The 15661-nt window shown below is 49.2% G+C and overlaps 1 protein-coding gene across 1 annotated transcript in view; it reads left to right on the top strand.

Moving 5' to 3' along the window:
• The window catches only part of NAT10 (N-acetyltransferase 10), a 33261-nt gene that overhangs the window by 16180 nt on the left and 1420 nt on the right, over positions 1 to 15661 (top strand). Inside the window, exons 12-28 of the mRNA XM_037522477.2 lie at positions 625 to 761; positions 3466 to 3590; positions 3995 to 4145; positions 4417 to 4513; positions 5275 to 5391; positions 5854 to 5955; positions 6051 to 6125; positions 6657 to 6773; positions 7853 to 7986; positions 8179 to 8227; positions 10528 to 10630; positions 10707 to 10817; positions 11707 to 11879; positions 12380 to 12499; positions 12896 to 12994; positions 13386 to 13459; positions 14727 to 14810. Of these exons, the coding sequence (XP_037378374.1) occupies positions 625 to 761; positions 3466 to 3590; positions 3995 to 4145; positions 4417 to 4513; positions 5275 to 5391; positions 5854 to 5955; positions 6051 to 6125; positions 6657 to 6773; positions 7853 to 7986; positions 8179 to 8227; positions 10528 to 10630; positions 10707 to 10817; positions 11707 to 11879; positions 12380 to 12499; positions 12896 to 12994; positions 13386 to 13459; positions 14727 to 14810 (1868 nt within the window). The remainder of the gene's footprint in view (positions 1 to 624; positions 762 to 3465; positions 3591 to 3994; positions 4146 to 4416; positions 4514 to 5274; positions 5392 to 5853; positions 5956 to 6050; positions 6126 to 6656; positions 6774 to 7852; positions 7987 to 8178; positions 8228 to 10527; positions 10631 to 10706; positions 10818 to 11706; positions 11880 to 12379; positions 12500 to 12895; positions 12995 to 13385; positions 13460 to 14726; positions 14811 to 15661) is intronic.

Raw genomic sequence — 15661 nt, 5'->3', positions numbered from 1 at the left:
TGTTCTGACTTACCTTTACACAAGAACTTTTGTTGTTGTTTTTGTTTCCCCAAATCCTTCCCAACACTGAGTGTTTTGTGCTATTTTAAGTCTTCCTGTCAGTGTGTGACGTGGGATCTCCTCTCTCCAGCATTGCACTGGTCACTAGTGGGTTCGGTATCTTTGTGTTAATTGGCCTATTCAGGTGTCCTCTCCTGTAAAACATCTCTTTGTGGCCTTTTGCAAGTTTCAAAAATAGCAGGAGGCCGTGAAGAAATGGAAGGGGTTGTTTGCACGCACAAGGATGCCAGAGTTCTTGTGGGACAAGCATAGAAGACAGGAGAGGGAAAGAGAGAGACAGATAAACCTGTTAGCACTGGGTGAGGCCCCGGGCCTGGTATTTTTACATTTTTACCTGATTTGTTTCTCAAGCAGCCGTCAGGTAACTTTTTCCTCCAGGGTCACACCAGTGCTGATTTGGGCCCAGGAGTCTCCAAGCCATTCCATTTTGGCCCTACCATGGGAAAGTGGGAAGGAGGACTGAGAGAGAGTGAAAGGGGAAGAGAGTGGCCTTTACGATGCCTCACCAGTGCTCACAGCTGTGGCAGTAGGTGGCCAGCGCAATGTTAATCTTCTTTCCCACAGTATATACATCCTGCAGATGCTGTGAAGCTGGGCCAGGCTGAACTTGTGGTGATTGATGAAGCTGCCGCCATCCCTCTCCCCCTGGTGAAAAGCCTACTGGGCCCCTACCTTGTTTTCATGGCATCCACCATCAACGGGTAAGGCTCCATGGTTGGGAAGCATGGGGTACGTTTGTTCCAGTGGAGGTTCTTGTGGATTAGAGGGCCGGTGACACATGAGGCCTGGGCAGATAGCTGACTCTTGGGGCTTCTACTGATGGGGGCTGGTTTCTTAAACTGGATTTCGCCTGTGGTCTGATGGTGAGTGGATGTCGCACATGGCTGAAGTTGTAACCAGGTAGGGCTATTCCCTTCTGTCAGTGGGCCCTATTTAGAACATAAAGGGTACTTGAATGGTGAGTATCAGTGTCTTATATCTTAGGAAGATGTGAAAATATAGTGTTAAAGTAACTTATAATTGTCGTAAGAAAATTTATCAGCACTTGAGAATCTTTAAAAAAAAAAAATTGAGTGCCTCCCTGGTGGTGTAAGGGGTTAAGTACAGCATTGTGAAGCTATCTGCAGCCTCTGCAGCCCGAGTTCGATCCCCGGCTGGCCAGGGAGCTCCCCACATGGTGCAGCAAACCTTCCCTGTCTCACCCGCTGCTCCCCTTAGCAGTGTATTTCAGTCAGTCTGCCTGTTCTGTTCCCCACTGTCTCTGGTGAATCCTGTCACACAACCCCCACCCACCCCGGCCCCGCGCCTCTGGCCTGTACACTAGTTCTTGTATGCATAAATAAATAAGTCAATAAAAAAATAAAGTATTAAAAAAATAATTGAAATATTTAGTTCAGGCTTGTTGGAGATAAGTTGGAAAAAAGAAAAATTACCAGTAATTCAGCCACCTAGAGAGAATTTTGCTGTACATTTTCTGTCCATATTTCATTTTGAGCAAGAACATAACATGGTTTGCATATTATCTGTGTGGAAATCACATCTTGGAGTTATAATTCTGTATTACAGATATATTATTGTGACTGTATTATTTAACCTGAAAATATTTAAGTAAAATGGATTTTAGTCTCTTTTTTTGGCAATAACTTCTTTAGGATATTATTCACATACCATACAACTCATCCATTTAAAGTATATGATTCAGTGACTTTCAGTATACTCAGAGTTATACAACTATCACTGCAGTTTTAGAACAATTTGATCATCCCAAAAAGAAACCCTTGAACTATCATTTTCGGGTCCCTCCCTACCCACCAGCTTTAGGGAACCATTAATCTATTTTCTAAATCTATAGATTTGCCTTCCCTGGACATTTCATACCGTGTGTGTTCTTTTCTGACTGACTGCTTTTACTTACCATGTGTCCAGGGTCACCCATGTAGCTTTTTTATGGTCAAATAGAATTGTTTTGTATGCCCCTATCCACTTTGTTTTTCCATTCATTTGTTGATGGATATTTGGGCTGTTTTCATTATTTGGCTTTTAGGACTAATGCTGCATCAACGTTCATGTTCAGGTTTTTATGTGGATGTGCTCCCACTTCTCTCGGGTATACACCTAGCAGTGGGATTCTAAGGTTGATTGGTAACTTCTGTGTAACTCTGAGGAACCACTAGACTGTTTGCCTTTTAAAGCACCTGCACCATTTTTATATCCACACCTATAGTATATGTCCAGTTTTTAGTTCCTTGTTGTTATTCATTGATGTCCTTTTTGACCTAGCCATCCTTGAGGGTATGAAGTGGTATCTTATTGTGGTCTTCATTTGCATTTACCTGATGGCTGACGTGTGGTGTCTTAGGTACTTTTTGGTTGTTTGTATATCTTCTTTAGACATGTATTTAGATGCTCTGCTCTCTGCTCATTTTTCTAATTGGGCTATTTGTCTTTTTATTGTTGAATTTAAGGGTTCTTTATATACTGTATACAAGGCCCTTATTAGACATGTTTTACAAAAATTTCCTCCCATTCTGGCTTTTTTTTTCCACTTTCATAATTTTCTTTGAAGTACAGAACATTTAGTTTTGTTGTTGTTCTTTTTCTTTTTTTTAAGCAGTAAATGGAACTCTTTAGAGAAAGCTTTATTTTGTGGGGTGGGGGGGATAGGATACTTATAAATGCCATTTTGGGGTCATTCTTTAAAAGTAACATTTGAATAAGAGGAAATATTTCTATCGGTGAGTGCTAGGGAAGAATGGTACCTGAAAAAAGAAAACCCACCAAACATTCTGCACCCACCAGTCACTTATGCAACTCAAGATAAGGAGAAATGACAGAGCTGACTCAGTGATCAGGTTATGCTTTTTCTCAATTTTTTTCATAGTTATTTTATATTACCTTTTGAATAAAGTAATGAAAAGAATTACTGGGGTGGTGGACCTGTTGAATCTTGATTTTTCTAAACTGGAAATGGTCTGTCATACCTTCAAGCATGTTACTTCAAATGGCCATGCTCATTAACTGACCGCTTTGCTTTGTTTCAGTTTCATTATGCTAAAGGCTTTCTGGACATCGTCTTTCCAGTCCTTAATTTTTTAGTTCATGGCACAGTCCTGTGAGGTGTGTAGAATAGTATTCTTTTGAGGATGAGGCTAACAGGTGATATTCCTTGCCCAGAGGTGTTAAATAGAACTAGGACTTGAGCCCAGACCGTTTGACTCTGGCTGAGCCACAGTGCTGTCCGTCTCTTTTGGGCTAGTACATGCTGTGTTGAAAGTTGAGGGGTGAGCAGTACTGTCCTTGAGGAGCAGGAGACTGGGGTTTCAGTGGCATGAGAAACATAGTTCTTTGTCTCCTAGAGAGTGGATTTGCAGCCTTGTGCCTAATTGTCTTTGTTTCTGCTCCTAGTTACGAGGGCACTGGCCGGTCACTGTCCCTCAAGCTAATCCAGCAGCTCCGCCAACAGAGTGCCCAGAGCCAGATCAGCACCACCGCTGAGAACAAGACCACGACAACAGCCAGACTGGCCTCAGGTACCCCCAGAGCTCTGAATGGGCCCTGCAGGTTGTAGCAAGTCTCCCCAGACTCTTGCTGGATTCTTTATCATGGGTAGTACCAAACCTTCTTGCCCTCAGAGAGCTTGAGTCCCCAAGGGGTGAGGAACAAGAAGCCAGGGGCAGCTGGGAGCCTGACCCAGGCATTCGGGTGGCCAGACTCTCATTGATCCCCGTCTCAGGGCGTGGTTGCGTGACTTAGTAAGATCCTTTGGGATGGTGTCATGGCGTGTTGAGCAGCCACCCAAATAGCATGAAATCACTCAGTGTGAATTGTTTATGCGGATGCCAGGTGAGAATGATAAAGTAGAACACTTGTCTTGCTCTTTTCGATAAAACCTATTTAATCATTGTTTCTTGCTGCACCTGTGTCTTGGGAACAGCGCGAACGCTGCACGAGGTTTCCCTGCAGGAGTCGATCCGGTACGCACCCGGGGACGCCGTGGAGAAGTGGCTCAATGACTTGTTGTGCCTGGATTGCCTCAACATCACTCGGATAGTGTCGGGCTGCCCCTTGCCTGAAGCCTGCGAACTGTATCCTCTTGTGTTTCGCTTGCCCCTGAAAGGGAGACGGCACGATGAAAGAATTAATGAAAGGATTTGCCTCTTTGCCTCTGCTGCTCCTTCAGGGGGCGGCGGGGAGCGGAGCCAAGCATCCCACTTTCCCTTTTCTTCCCTCCCTGACTTGTCTCTGCTTAGGGCATGGGCTTCCTCTTCCCAACTTAAGGGAAATCCAGCCTGGGGAGTAGGACATGCTGTTTTGGACTGGCTCTGACTTGTTTTGGCTGCTTAACTCTAGACCCAGTTACTATGTTAACAGAGATACTCTCTTCTGCTACCACAAGGCCTCCGAAGTTTTCCTCCAACGGCTCATGGCCCTCTATGTGGCTTCTCACTACAAGGTACCTGCCCCGCTAGCCCTTGGGTGACCTTTAGCATTGAAATCCAACACTTGCCTTTTCTTCACGTCCTTTATTTCCTGGTGGCTCGGGTCACCGTTCTCCTGGTACTTGAGTGTTCTGAGGCCGGCCATGTCCGGTGGTCTGGCTGGAGGGGGTACAGTTCCCGTTGTTGTTCAGACTTGTCCTGGGTGGGAAGCTTTGCCCATCTTAGAAGGGGTTCTTAGAATATCTTACCTCCGCTAAACTGATAGACTGAGATGACAGCAGCTGTAACCCTGTGGTCCTCTTTGACCTGAGACCAGCCTTGTCCCTCTGGGCTGTTTATGTTTAAGGAGCAGTGAGCTAGAGCATTTAGAATATTTGAAAATCTTCAGGCCATGTTGGGAAGGAGCTTTCTGAGTGCCTGGGTAGCAGTTTTGTGACCTCCCTTCAATGGGAGGCTGACAATTGGTGTTAAAAGTGTCAGATTTTCTTATCAAGAGGAAGTTCCTTCCGGGCTGTGGAATAAGTAGTGCTAACCAAGCAGTTCTCCTCCCTGCTTTGCAGCCTTAGCACTTATGATGACATAACTGAACATTTGACGCTAAGTCCCGCGTAAGCCATGTGAAGTCTCAGGCTGGTGAGCCAAGGAGCTGGAAAGGCGCACTGCTGGATTGCAGCTTATCCCCGGGCTTTGGGGAAGGCAGTATTCAGTCATCCTGTGATCCCAGAGTAGCCTCTTGAGGAGTGGTTCTCGCTGACCCATGTGTGTGTCCCTGCAGAACTCTCCCAATGATCTTCAGATGCTTTCTGATGCTCCTGCCCACCATCTCTTCTGCCTTCTGCCTCCCGTGCCCCCGACCCAGAATGCCCTTCCTGAAGTGCTCGCTGTCATCCAGGTACGGAAGCAGAGGGGTCCTTGTGGCACTGATATGGGGAATTTCTTAGGTATCAAGGGGCTTTTTCATTTTTTTTTTTTGCAGTGTATCAATAGTCGCAATATTATAGTACGCACTGTGTGGTGTTCACATTGTCCTGTAGACATGTACATTGTGTATTTGCATGTTTCTGTACAGAGCTGTGTGAGCAGTCTGTGTCTTCATTGGTGTACCCACATGCACACTGCATGAGAACTGTCTTTGGCAGAGTGTGGTTTTTACTCTTTGGGCCAGGAGGGCGTCAGGATGCCCATGGGGCACAGTAATGGAACGTCCATTGGAAATGGACGAGGCAGTTACAGGGCTCAGCCTCAGCTGGAGTAGAAGCAGCTGGCTAGTTGAAGGCACAGGGGATGCTGATGATCTGTGGGCGGGCTCTGTACTGGGCGCCCCTGTACCTGCACTGTCCTGTTTCCCCCATAGGTGTGCCTTGAGGGGGAGATTTCTCGACAGTCCATCTTGAACAGCTTGTCTCGCGGCAAGAAGGCTTCGGGGGACCTGATTCCATGGACAGTGTCAGAGCAGGTGACACACTTACCTTGGCATGTCTGATTAGTGAAACTGGTGCTACCAGGGGATGTTTTGTGTTGCTAAGTTGCTGGCTTGTGTCTCCCACACAGTTCCAAGATCCAGACTTTGGTGGCCTTTCAGGTGGAAGGGTCGTTCGCATTGCTGTTCATCCGGATTATCAAGGGGTAACGTGTCTTTGGGCTTCTCAAACCTCGAGTGCTGCGGGCAGCTCATGGGGCAGGTGTCTTTGGTTACGTAAATAAACTATCAGAGCATGCAGAGCCCGGCACTTCTCTGCTGTGGAGAATTTGGCCTGGGCTGGGGGTGGGTGGGTGGAAAGTGTGGTCATAAGTGACCCGGGGACTTGTGACCTGGATCTTCTGTCTGCGATCACTTCCTTCTCTGGAAATCCCACTGTGGAGTTAGCTGTAGAGCCTTCAGTTTGCATTTACTGATCTGTGGACCAGAAAGCACTGCCAGATGCCCTGTGGACTGCTCACGATGGGCTAAGAGTGTGAAGGCGAGGGGCTCGCTGCGCGCTGCACACTAAAGGGTCATGACTTGACCTCACTAAGGGATTTTTATTGGTTCTCTTTGCCAGCTGCAGTTTGACCCAGAGTGAAGAATTTCTGGGACATAGACGTGCAGGGGCATAGAAGTGGGTGGACACATTGAGAAAATTCTTTTTTCCTGTTTTCTGCCATGTTTTCTTGCAGATGGGCTATGGTAGCCGCGCTCTGCAGCTGCTGCAGATGTACTATGAGGGCAGGTTCCCTTGTCTCGAGGAAAAGGTCCTTGAGACATCCCACGAAATTCATACTGTCAGCAGCGAGGTAAGTCTGTTTTGCAGGGCAAGCTGCGCCCCTGGTTGCTGGGAGGGTCCTTCTCTGGGTCTTCAGGCGCATCGTCAAGAATTGTCAGGCGGTGGGGCCTCCCCGGTGGCACAGCGGTTGAGCACTGGGTTGCGAAGCTGCCTGCAGTTCTGCAGCGCTCGTTTGATCCCCGGCCACCGGGCGAGGGTTCCACATGGCGTCACCCGCTGCTCCCCTCAGCAGTGTACTTTGTCAGTCTGCCTATTCTGTTCCCCGCTCTGGCTCTGGTGAATTCTCTCACCCTCTGGTGCTTCTGACTGTACCCAGTGCTTGTATAAAAAAATAAATAAATCTTTAAGAAAAAAAAAGATTGTCAGGCGGTCTGGGCGCTCCCGGCTGATTTCCCTCCCGTTCTGGAGAGGCTGCTGCTTTCTCCATCCTAATGGTTGAGTTCCTCAGGGCCATATCATCAGCATCACCTGGAAACTTGTTAAAAACTGATTCTTGAACCTCCTTCCAGACCTGCTGAATCAGGCTCTGTGGTGGGACCCCCATAATGTGTCTTAACAAGCTCCCGGGTGGTGCTGATGGCGCCCTAGCTCTAAGACCCTGCTCTTCCAGCTCCTCTCAGTGCTGACCCCAGAGGACGGCTGGTGCTGGCCTCCTTGGTCGTAACGATAGTGCTAGACACTGTGGCGCTCTCTGTGCATCCATTTGCTTCTCACTGTATTCCTGTTGGGGAAGTGTGCAGGGGGCTTGTCACTGTTACTGGAGTCATCGATAAGAGACCTGGATCTTCAGCCCCCACTGCTGAGCCCTTCCTCGGTTCAGTGAATCTTGGTTTTGTAACTATATTTTTCTGCATTCTCCTTTCCAAGCAGTGTGAGTCCATGCATGTTTAGGACTTTGGCATACTTGGGAATGACCTCTGGACCTCCTGGTGTTCCTTTATTTTAAAAAACGTGTGAACAAGCTTAGAAACCTCTCCCTAGTTAGCTTGTGTTCAGTCCAGAGCCTGCTGTGGCAGGAGTGTTTGGGAATGTCACTGACCATCTTCCCTCTCTGCTGGCTGAACTGTGTTCTTTCCCGGCATCCTTTAGGCCGTCAGCTTGTTGGAAGAGGTTGTCACTCCCCGGAAAGACCTTCCTCCTTTACTCCTCAAATTGAATGAGAGGCCTGCTGAGCGCCTGGATTACCTGGGTGTGTCCTATGGCTTGACCCCCAGGCTCCTCAAGTAAGGACTTGCCTGCTCTTCCTCCTCCCTCACCCCCTTGGGCCGTGCTGAAAATGAAAAGTTCTGTGAGTTTGCGTTTTCAGCTGCTGTCTTGTGTCAGCCTTCTGTCATCTTCCTGCTCTTCCTCGCCCTTCCTATCTGTCAGCCGCTCCTCAGAAAATGTGCAGGGTGACCTGCTTGCTTTATTTGCAGGTTCTGGAAACGAGCTGGGTTTGTTCCTGTTTACCTGAGGCAGACCCCGGTGAGTGAGGCCTCTGGCAGAGGAGGGTGTGGGTTTGCAGTTGTGGTTGGTGACAGGTTGGTCCTTGCGCAGAGCTCTGGTGCCCCCCTGGGGGAGGCTTATTCTAATGGCCCCTGAAGCAGCCATCCTCAAGGAAAGGCCAGGCAGTGCGAGCCCTGTGCTTAACTATAGTGTGGCAGAGGTACACATGGGCTTGGTCATCAAATTCTGGACTTCTGTAGGCGAGGCCCTCAGGGGTGGTTTTAGGATGGAAGGGTCACTGTGCAGATTCCACTGAGAGTTGGTATCTGACGGCAGGGCCGCAGCTGTATGGATGAGCCGCATGTAGAGGGTTGTTGGGGAAGTTGAGAGTGATGCCAGTTCATTAAAACCTATTTAGCCACCCGCAGTGACTCAGGTGCCGGGCAAGATAAGTCATGAAGCTTATTTTCTAATGGGTAGAATTAGGCAATAAAAAAGGTGAACAAGTAAGAAATTACTGATAGTGAAGAAAACCAAGCACTGAAATTGTAGTGTAAGGCGTAGCTAAGCTTCTGAGCTGGTCAGGCAGCCTTTTACACTGAATGATCAGAATGCAAGAGTCACGTGACAGGCCTGAGGGAAAGAGCATGGCTAAGCAGAGCACATAGCATGCACAAGGGCCTGTGGTGGATGTGGACTTGGTTGTGTGAGGAGACAGAAGGCCTCAAGCAGGAGCATGGCTGAAGAGTCTTTAACAGGAAAGGGGCAGTGAGGTCCAGGTGAGGACTTGGCATTTTTGCCCCATTCTGTCAGAGATAGAAGACAGGGTCTGTGGCTGCTGTGTGATGGTGAGTCATAGTGGTCCAGGAGGAGAGGCAGAGTGTGAGGGGAAGGTGGCGTGGTTTAAGGTGGAAGATAGAAGAGGTGTGAGGCCAGAGGGCCAGATGTGACGTGGTTTTGGAGGTTGAACTAGATCTAACCCACCTAGGATTAAATGAGGAGGATCAAGGATAATTCCTAGATTTTTGGCTTGAGAGACAGGGGTTTGTGAAAACTGGATGTTGGTGACGCTGTTTGCTGAGCTATTACCCAGATAGGGAGGAACAGAATTGGAGAGAAAAGTAGGAATTTATTTTTTTGCATACAAAGTGTGAGTGAGATGGTTGTGAGATATCCAGATGAGGAGTAGGTAGTTGACTTTTGGGGTCAGGAGTTCAAGGAGGAGCTTGGGCAGGAGAGATTATTGGGACATTGGAGTTAAGGTGGGTTTATCAGATGGGAGATTCTAGAACGTTTGTTTGCTGCATGGTATGATGCTGCAGAGGTCGTGCAAATGATAATACAGGTGAGGGAACTGACTGGAGGAGGGCAGGCTTTGGGGGAGCTGGGGAGGGGCCTAGAGTGCAGTTTGCCCTATCCTTCACAACAGGAGGAAGGCCAGGAGTGTGATTAGCCAAGATGTCCACCTGCTGGTGCATTCTGAGTTGGAAGGATGAGGTTCTTGTGTGACTGCTTCTGTTTTCTCAGTGAGGAGTGGTCATCAGCTGAGCAGGAAGAGCACTGTATGTTTGGTTTTTGAAGAGCGCAAAGCCAGTAGTCAAAGCTAGTGCCCATTTGAGAGTTTAAAGTGGAACTGGTGGAGACTACTGGGTTTTGGGGCACAGAGCAGCATGTAGATAGGCTGGATCCTTGTCCTTGAGTTGGGTGGAGATGAGAGAAATCTGGCGGTTGGCAGCAAAGAGAACGCAAGCCATTGAGTGGGGTGTAGACTTGTGGGTCCCTCAGTCACGTGCTGCTCACTGCTCTAGTGAGTGTGGGTGTTTTGTTATAGGAAAGCTCTTCAGTTGAAATTCATCAGATGTTTTGCTGGTGTGGGGCTTTGTGTGGGGCTCTCCGGTGGTAAAAATTGGAAACTCACAGTTGCTGCTGAAAGCACCGAAGAGCTGACCCTTGCAAAGCATGGGAAGCCTGGGTTTTGGGCTAGGAAGTTTTTGCTGTAGGACACCTAGAACATGTGGATTGGATGGTGTGGAGTTTAGGCTGCAGTGACTGGGTTCAGAATTGACCTGGCAGGAGCAAGTCGCCCACTCCCAAGGCCTGGACAGCTCTGTTCCATTTTTTGTGGCTCCTGCTTGGAAGTTGCAGGACAAACTGGTCTTTGGAAGCTGTGGTGCAGAAGTGAGACCGTGTGCGAATGTGAAGGCGAGGGCACGTCTCCTGGCCAGGGAAGAAGGAAAGGCAGCCGGGAGCTCGGAGCCTTTCATCTTTGTGCACATGCTCTCAGCAGTGACGTCTGGGAAAGGTACCCTAGATGCTAATTAGGAGTGTGTGGTTCCCAGAACGACCTGACTGGAGAACACTCGTGCATCATGCTGAAGATGCTGACCAACGAGGACGAGGACGAGGCGGACCAGGGAGCCTGGCTCTCAGCCTTTTGGAAAGGTGAGTTGGAGTGGAGTGGGGACAGCGAGGTGGTGGGCAGGGGGCCCGGACCTCTGACTCTGGTCATACCCCACAGATTTCCGAAGGCGCTTCCTGGCCCTACTGTCGTACCAGTTCAGCACCTTTTCTCCTCCCCTGGCTCTGAACATCATCCAGAACAGGAACATCGGGAAGGCAGAGCAGCCAGGTGAGCTGGGCCTTCAGGAGGCAGCGGGGGCTGATAGCAGCCTGGCCACATGGAAGTGGGAGGCGGGCTGGGCTCGTAATCAGGACAGGTTCCAGTCCTGGCTTCCACTGCCGCCCCCACTTGGGAGGCCCTGCTGTGCCTTAGGGGTACAGTCACACACAGCTCCTTCAGCTTCGCAACAAGACTTTGGGGATGTGATTTGACTTTGGAGATGTCAAATAATAAGGTCATGCAGCTAGTTAATTATGGAGCGGACTTAAATCCTGTGAGCTGGGGGAGCTGGCTCAATCTTTTGAGGCTCAGTTTCCTCATTAGTGAAGCTGTAATAAGAATACACTGCCAACCTTCTGTGGCCAACACTTCGAAGTGCTTTGGGCTTATAAATTCCATCTGAATGTTAAAAATACAGAAACGTGTAAGGGATCATTAGTATTAACAGCTGTGAAGTTTTCCCCCTGTTGCTAATTGTGTTTGTATATATTCCTTTTTCTCTTGCCAATTACACTTTGATGGAAAATCTGGTCTGAGCATACGCACTTTCTGGGTGCCGAGGAGCAGTGACAGTGGGGAAGAAGTGTGGTTGTATTCTGCTAGCCCTGGGCGTGGGGAGCCTTCCCCTGGTTTGGGAACTTGCAAGGGCTGCACGCTGACCTGCTGCCTCTGCAGGTGCATCAGAGCGCCGCTAGGTCAGGGCTGCCCAGGCAGTGTGCTGCTTCAGTGGGTGGGCACACGAAGGTGGCTCTTCCACCTCTGCTGTGGTTAAGGTCCTGAGGACCAGCAGCTGTTGGTACACATCACGGTCCTGAGATGGCACCCTATCCAGGAATCCCATCAGGCCTGGCCAGGGCGTCCGGCCACCCTGACTGCTCTGGCTCTGTTGCATGTATAGCCCTGCGCCGGGAGGAGCTGGAAGCACTCTTCCTGCCCTATGATCTGAAGCGGCTGGAGATGTATTCTCGGAACATGGTCGACTATCACCTCATCATGGACATGATCCCGGCCATCTCCCGGATGTATTTCCTCAACCAGCTGGGGGACCTGGCCTTGTCTGCTGCGCAGTCGGTAGGTCACCTGCTACATGTGTGTTGGAAAGGAAAATGGGTTGTGTGGCGAATTATGTGCTAGGTATTGGCTTGGACACTTTGATGTAAGGTTATTCATGTAGCCTCGTGGCTTTGATAGGCAGTGGCCTCCGTTTCCCTGGTGAGGACGCGCTGCAAGGTCCTGTGCCTTGCTATCCAGTTAGTACATAGAAAAGTTGCAGCTTGAGCCCATGTGCTGTCTTCCTTCCATATTGCCTTGCTTCTGACTATCCTAGCAGAGGTCTGGGGTACCCACACTTCTAAAGTAGTTGTCAAGCAGGTATTTGTCAGAATGAAGAGTGAGTTTGCAGATTTCAGTTATTGGTGGTTTTAGTAACACGATGAAAAAGATTCCCAAATAGTCATTGCCCGTTGACATTTTCTACGAGATTGCTTTGGTCAAAAAACTCTGGTTCCTGAATCATGTTAACAGGGATGGGCCTGCCCTGGGGCCACTCCAGCAGCTCTTCTGTCTTCCAGGCTCTTCTCTTGGGGATTGGCCTGCAGCATAAATCTGTGGACCAGCTGGAAAAGGAAATTGAGCTGCCGTCGGGACAGTTAATGGGACTTTTCAACCGGGTCATCCGCAAAGTGGTGAAGGTAAACCTAGCCAAGGGCAGGGTTTTGCTCTGGAATAATGTAACAGACCTGCTCCCTGCCCCAAGATGAACAGATGCTAACATCTGGCTGTATTTGTTGTAGGTCTGCGCGCACACGCGCGCACACCCCCCCACACACACACCAGACACCCCCCCACTCCCCCATACCCCCCCCCCAAAAGAGATAGGGGAGTTGAGCTATATCAGTAATGATTCCTGTTCTCTCCTAGAGACACCACTGCTAGGAATGTGATATCTGCCTAGTTTGTATTTTTCTGCTCTTGCTGTAAATGTGTGTTTCTAAACCACAGGAGCGCATGTGCCGAGTAACTTGGTAACGAATGACTAGGTTTCTGCTGTTGCTTCACTTCTGCTTCTCGGCCATTGTCTTTTCTAGCTATTTAATGAAGTACAGGAAAAGGCCATCGAGGAGCAGATGGTGGCAGTGAAGGATGTGGTGATGGAGCCCACGATGAAGACCCTGAGTGATGACCTGGTAAGCTCCCTGGAGGCCTTGTCAGAGCACACAACATACCCCTTCCCCTTTGGGACAAGTCCTTTGCACTCATGCACACCTTGGAGGTGTTCGGGGCTCTCCCCCCCCCCCCCGTCACTCCCACATCTGCTTGCGCCGCGTGTGCATGAGTACATCTGAGTCTTTTTCAAGACTCAGGCCGCCCACTGAGGTATGTGCAGGCTGCCTTGCAGCCGCTGTTGTGAACATCCTGTATGTCGTTTGTGACTCTCCAGAGTAGGCATTTGTATTTGCGTGTGTAGTGAGGCTGCCTCTAACAGAGGAGGGGTGACTGAGCAGAAGATGTCTGCTCCTTGAGGGACACTCTTCTGTGCTTTGTCCCTGGCTTCACTCTGACCTACTCTGTCTGCAGGATGAAGCAGCGAAGGAATTCCAGGAGAAACACAAGAAAGAAGTGGGGAAGCTGAAGGACATGGACCTCTCTCAGTAAGGTCCCCTCACTACTCCTGGGAAGCGAAGGCTCCATCTCAGCTTCTGGGCCCTCAGGAGCTGCAGGTTTCTCTAATCACTTTCAGGATACCCTGAGCAGCACTGATATTTAAAACCTCGTAATTCACTGTTTACATGATCTTGTCGGATTTGGTTTCCCCAGATCAACACTGCCCTTTGGAGCCCTAGGGTTCCGAGTCACGCCTTGGTCCCTCTGGAAGGAGGCTGAGTGATGAGCATCGACTTCTAATGGCCCCCTTTTTTTCTTTTTTTAGATTTATTTATTTATGCATACGAGAGCTGGACACAGGCCAGAGGTGTAGGGGAGTGAGAGGATTTCCCAGAGACAGAGCGGGGGACAGATTAGGCAGATTGACCTAAGTACACTGCTGAGAGGAGCAGTGGGTGAGCCAGGAGAGGTCTGTTACGCCATGTGCGTTTCTCCCTGGCTGGAAGGGGATCGAACTTGGGCTGCAGTGGCTGCGACAGTTTCATAGGTTGTGTCCTAGCCCCCTGCGCCACCAGGGAGGCCCTGATGGCCACTTTTCTGGTTGAGCTTTTTGTCTGTGCATTTATTAGAAGGAAGGATTCTGCTGCCACAAACCACCAACAGCGTGCTTGGCTCTGCTCGGAATCCTAGGTCTCTTTGAGCTGAGCTTGAGTGGTGTTGCCCCGCCCTGCAGATTGATGTGAACAGTGACTTCAGGATTAGTCATCTCCAGGCCTCCTGACCTGCAGTCCTGTTGCCAGGTCATTGGTGATTGTTGGACTCATGAGCTGAAGGGGACCAGGTGGACCCTGGGCAGGGGTTTGAGATCTGCCCTCAGCTTTTCAATATCAAAACCTGGACTTGCCAAGATTCAAAGAAGTGGGGCAAGATGGGTGGGCAGAGGCCCAATTCAAGGGCTAACAGGCTCCTGTCTGGAGATGGAGTGAGCAAGAAGATGAGGGGGTGACAGGAGGCTTTTGAGGTGTAGTCAATGAATCAGGAGGGCAGTTGGGTGGACTGCCTTTCATGCAGAACTGTCCTGTCTCTGACCCCCACTGGCAGGCCTGGTGATTCTCCTTGTTCTGCGAAATTCTGTCTACAGACCTCAGCCCTATTTTGCCCCTGTTCCCCTTCTCTCTGTTGTGCAGAGGCTGACACAACTTGGCCTGGCTTTTGTGGCAGGACTTGCCTGATAAGGATGTTGTCATTTTATTTTCTTTTAAGCAGTTGCCTCTTTCAAGCAGGTTTTGAGATCCCTTCTTTTTTTTTTTTAAGATACATAATCCGTGGGGATGATGAGGAGTGGAATGAAGCTTTGAATAAAGCTGGGCAGAATGCCTCGATCGTCAGCCTCAAAAGGTGAGGACCTAACGTACGCCTGTCAGGGAGGTCTTCTGGCCTGTTTGCTTCTTTGGTGACTTGCCTCAAAGCAGAAGCGAGGAGAGCATTGTGGGCACTGTCCACCGAGTGCCATTGCTTTCCCTGTGGTCTCTGTCTGGAGCTGGGCGGGGCCATCCCTGAGGACTGTCTGGAGTGGATGGTCCACGGCTGCCACTGACTTGGCTCTTCTCCAGGGGCTTTCATCACTGCCCTGGTTCCCTCAGAGCAAGAGGTAGCTGCTTAGGCTGAAGTGACCAAGGCTATGAGGGTTAAGTAACTTTTCCAGGAAGTGTACTGCCTAGAAAAGGCTGAGCTAGAGTTGGACCTGGCCACACTCCTTCCTCTGAGCCAGTCGTTCTCAATGGATTTCAGGTCTTAGAGTCCCTTTATATCACAGAAATCATTGAGGACCTCTAGGGCATTTTTTATGTGGGTTGTGTGTATCTGCATTTCTCTTATTAGAACGGGAAACCTGAGATAGTATAACTTACCCAAAATTAAATATTATGGACTTAATGTGGTTTTAAAAAAACATCCTTTTCTCATAAAATAGAAGAGTGGCATTGTTTCACATTTACATTCTTGCAAATCTCTATCTAGCATAATGGGAAGCAGCTGGATTCTGATGTCTGCTTCTGCATTCAATCTGTGGTGCTATTGCACGTCTGGTAGCCTCTGGAAAGCTGAATATTTGTGAGAGAATGAAAGTGAAAGGGGCAAATATGTATTAGTATCTCTAGGAAAATAATTTTGATCTTGGGGACCACCTGGGAGGCCCTTGGGAACCCTAGGAGTCCTAGGTCATTCTTTGAATACCTTGGCTTCTAGCT

Source organism: Talpa occidentalis, unplaced genomic scaffold (assembly GCF_014898055.3).
Source record: "Talpa occidentalis isolate TD23 unplaced genomic scaffold, MPIMG_talOcc4v2.1 talOcc4.3, whole genome shotgun sequence".
Taxonomy (NCBI): Eukaryota; Metazoa; Chordata; class Mammalia; order Eulipotyphla; family Talpidae; genus Talpa; species Talpa occidentalis.
Note: the sequence above shows the minus strand (reverse complement) of the source record. Positions and strands in the feature narration are given on the sequence as shown.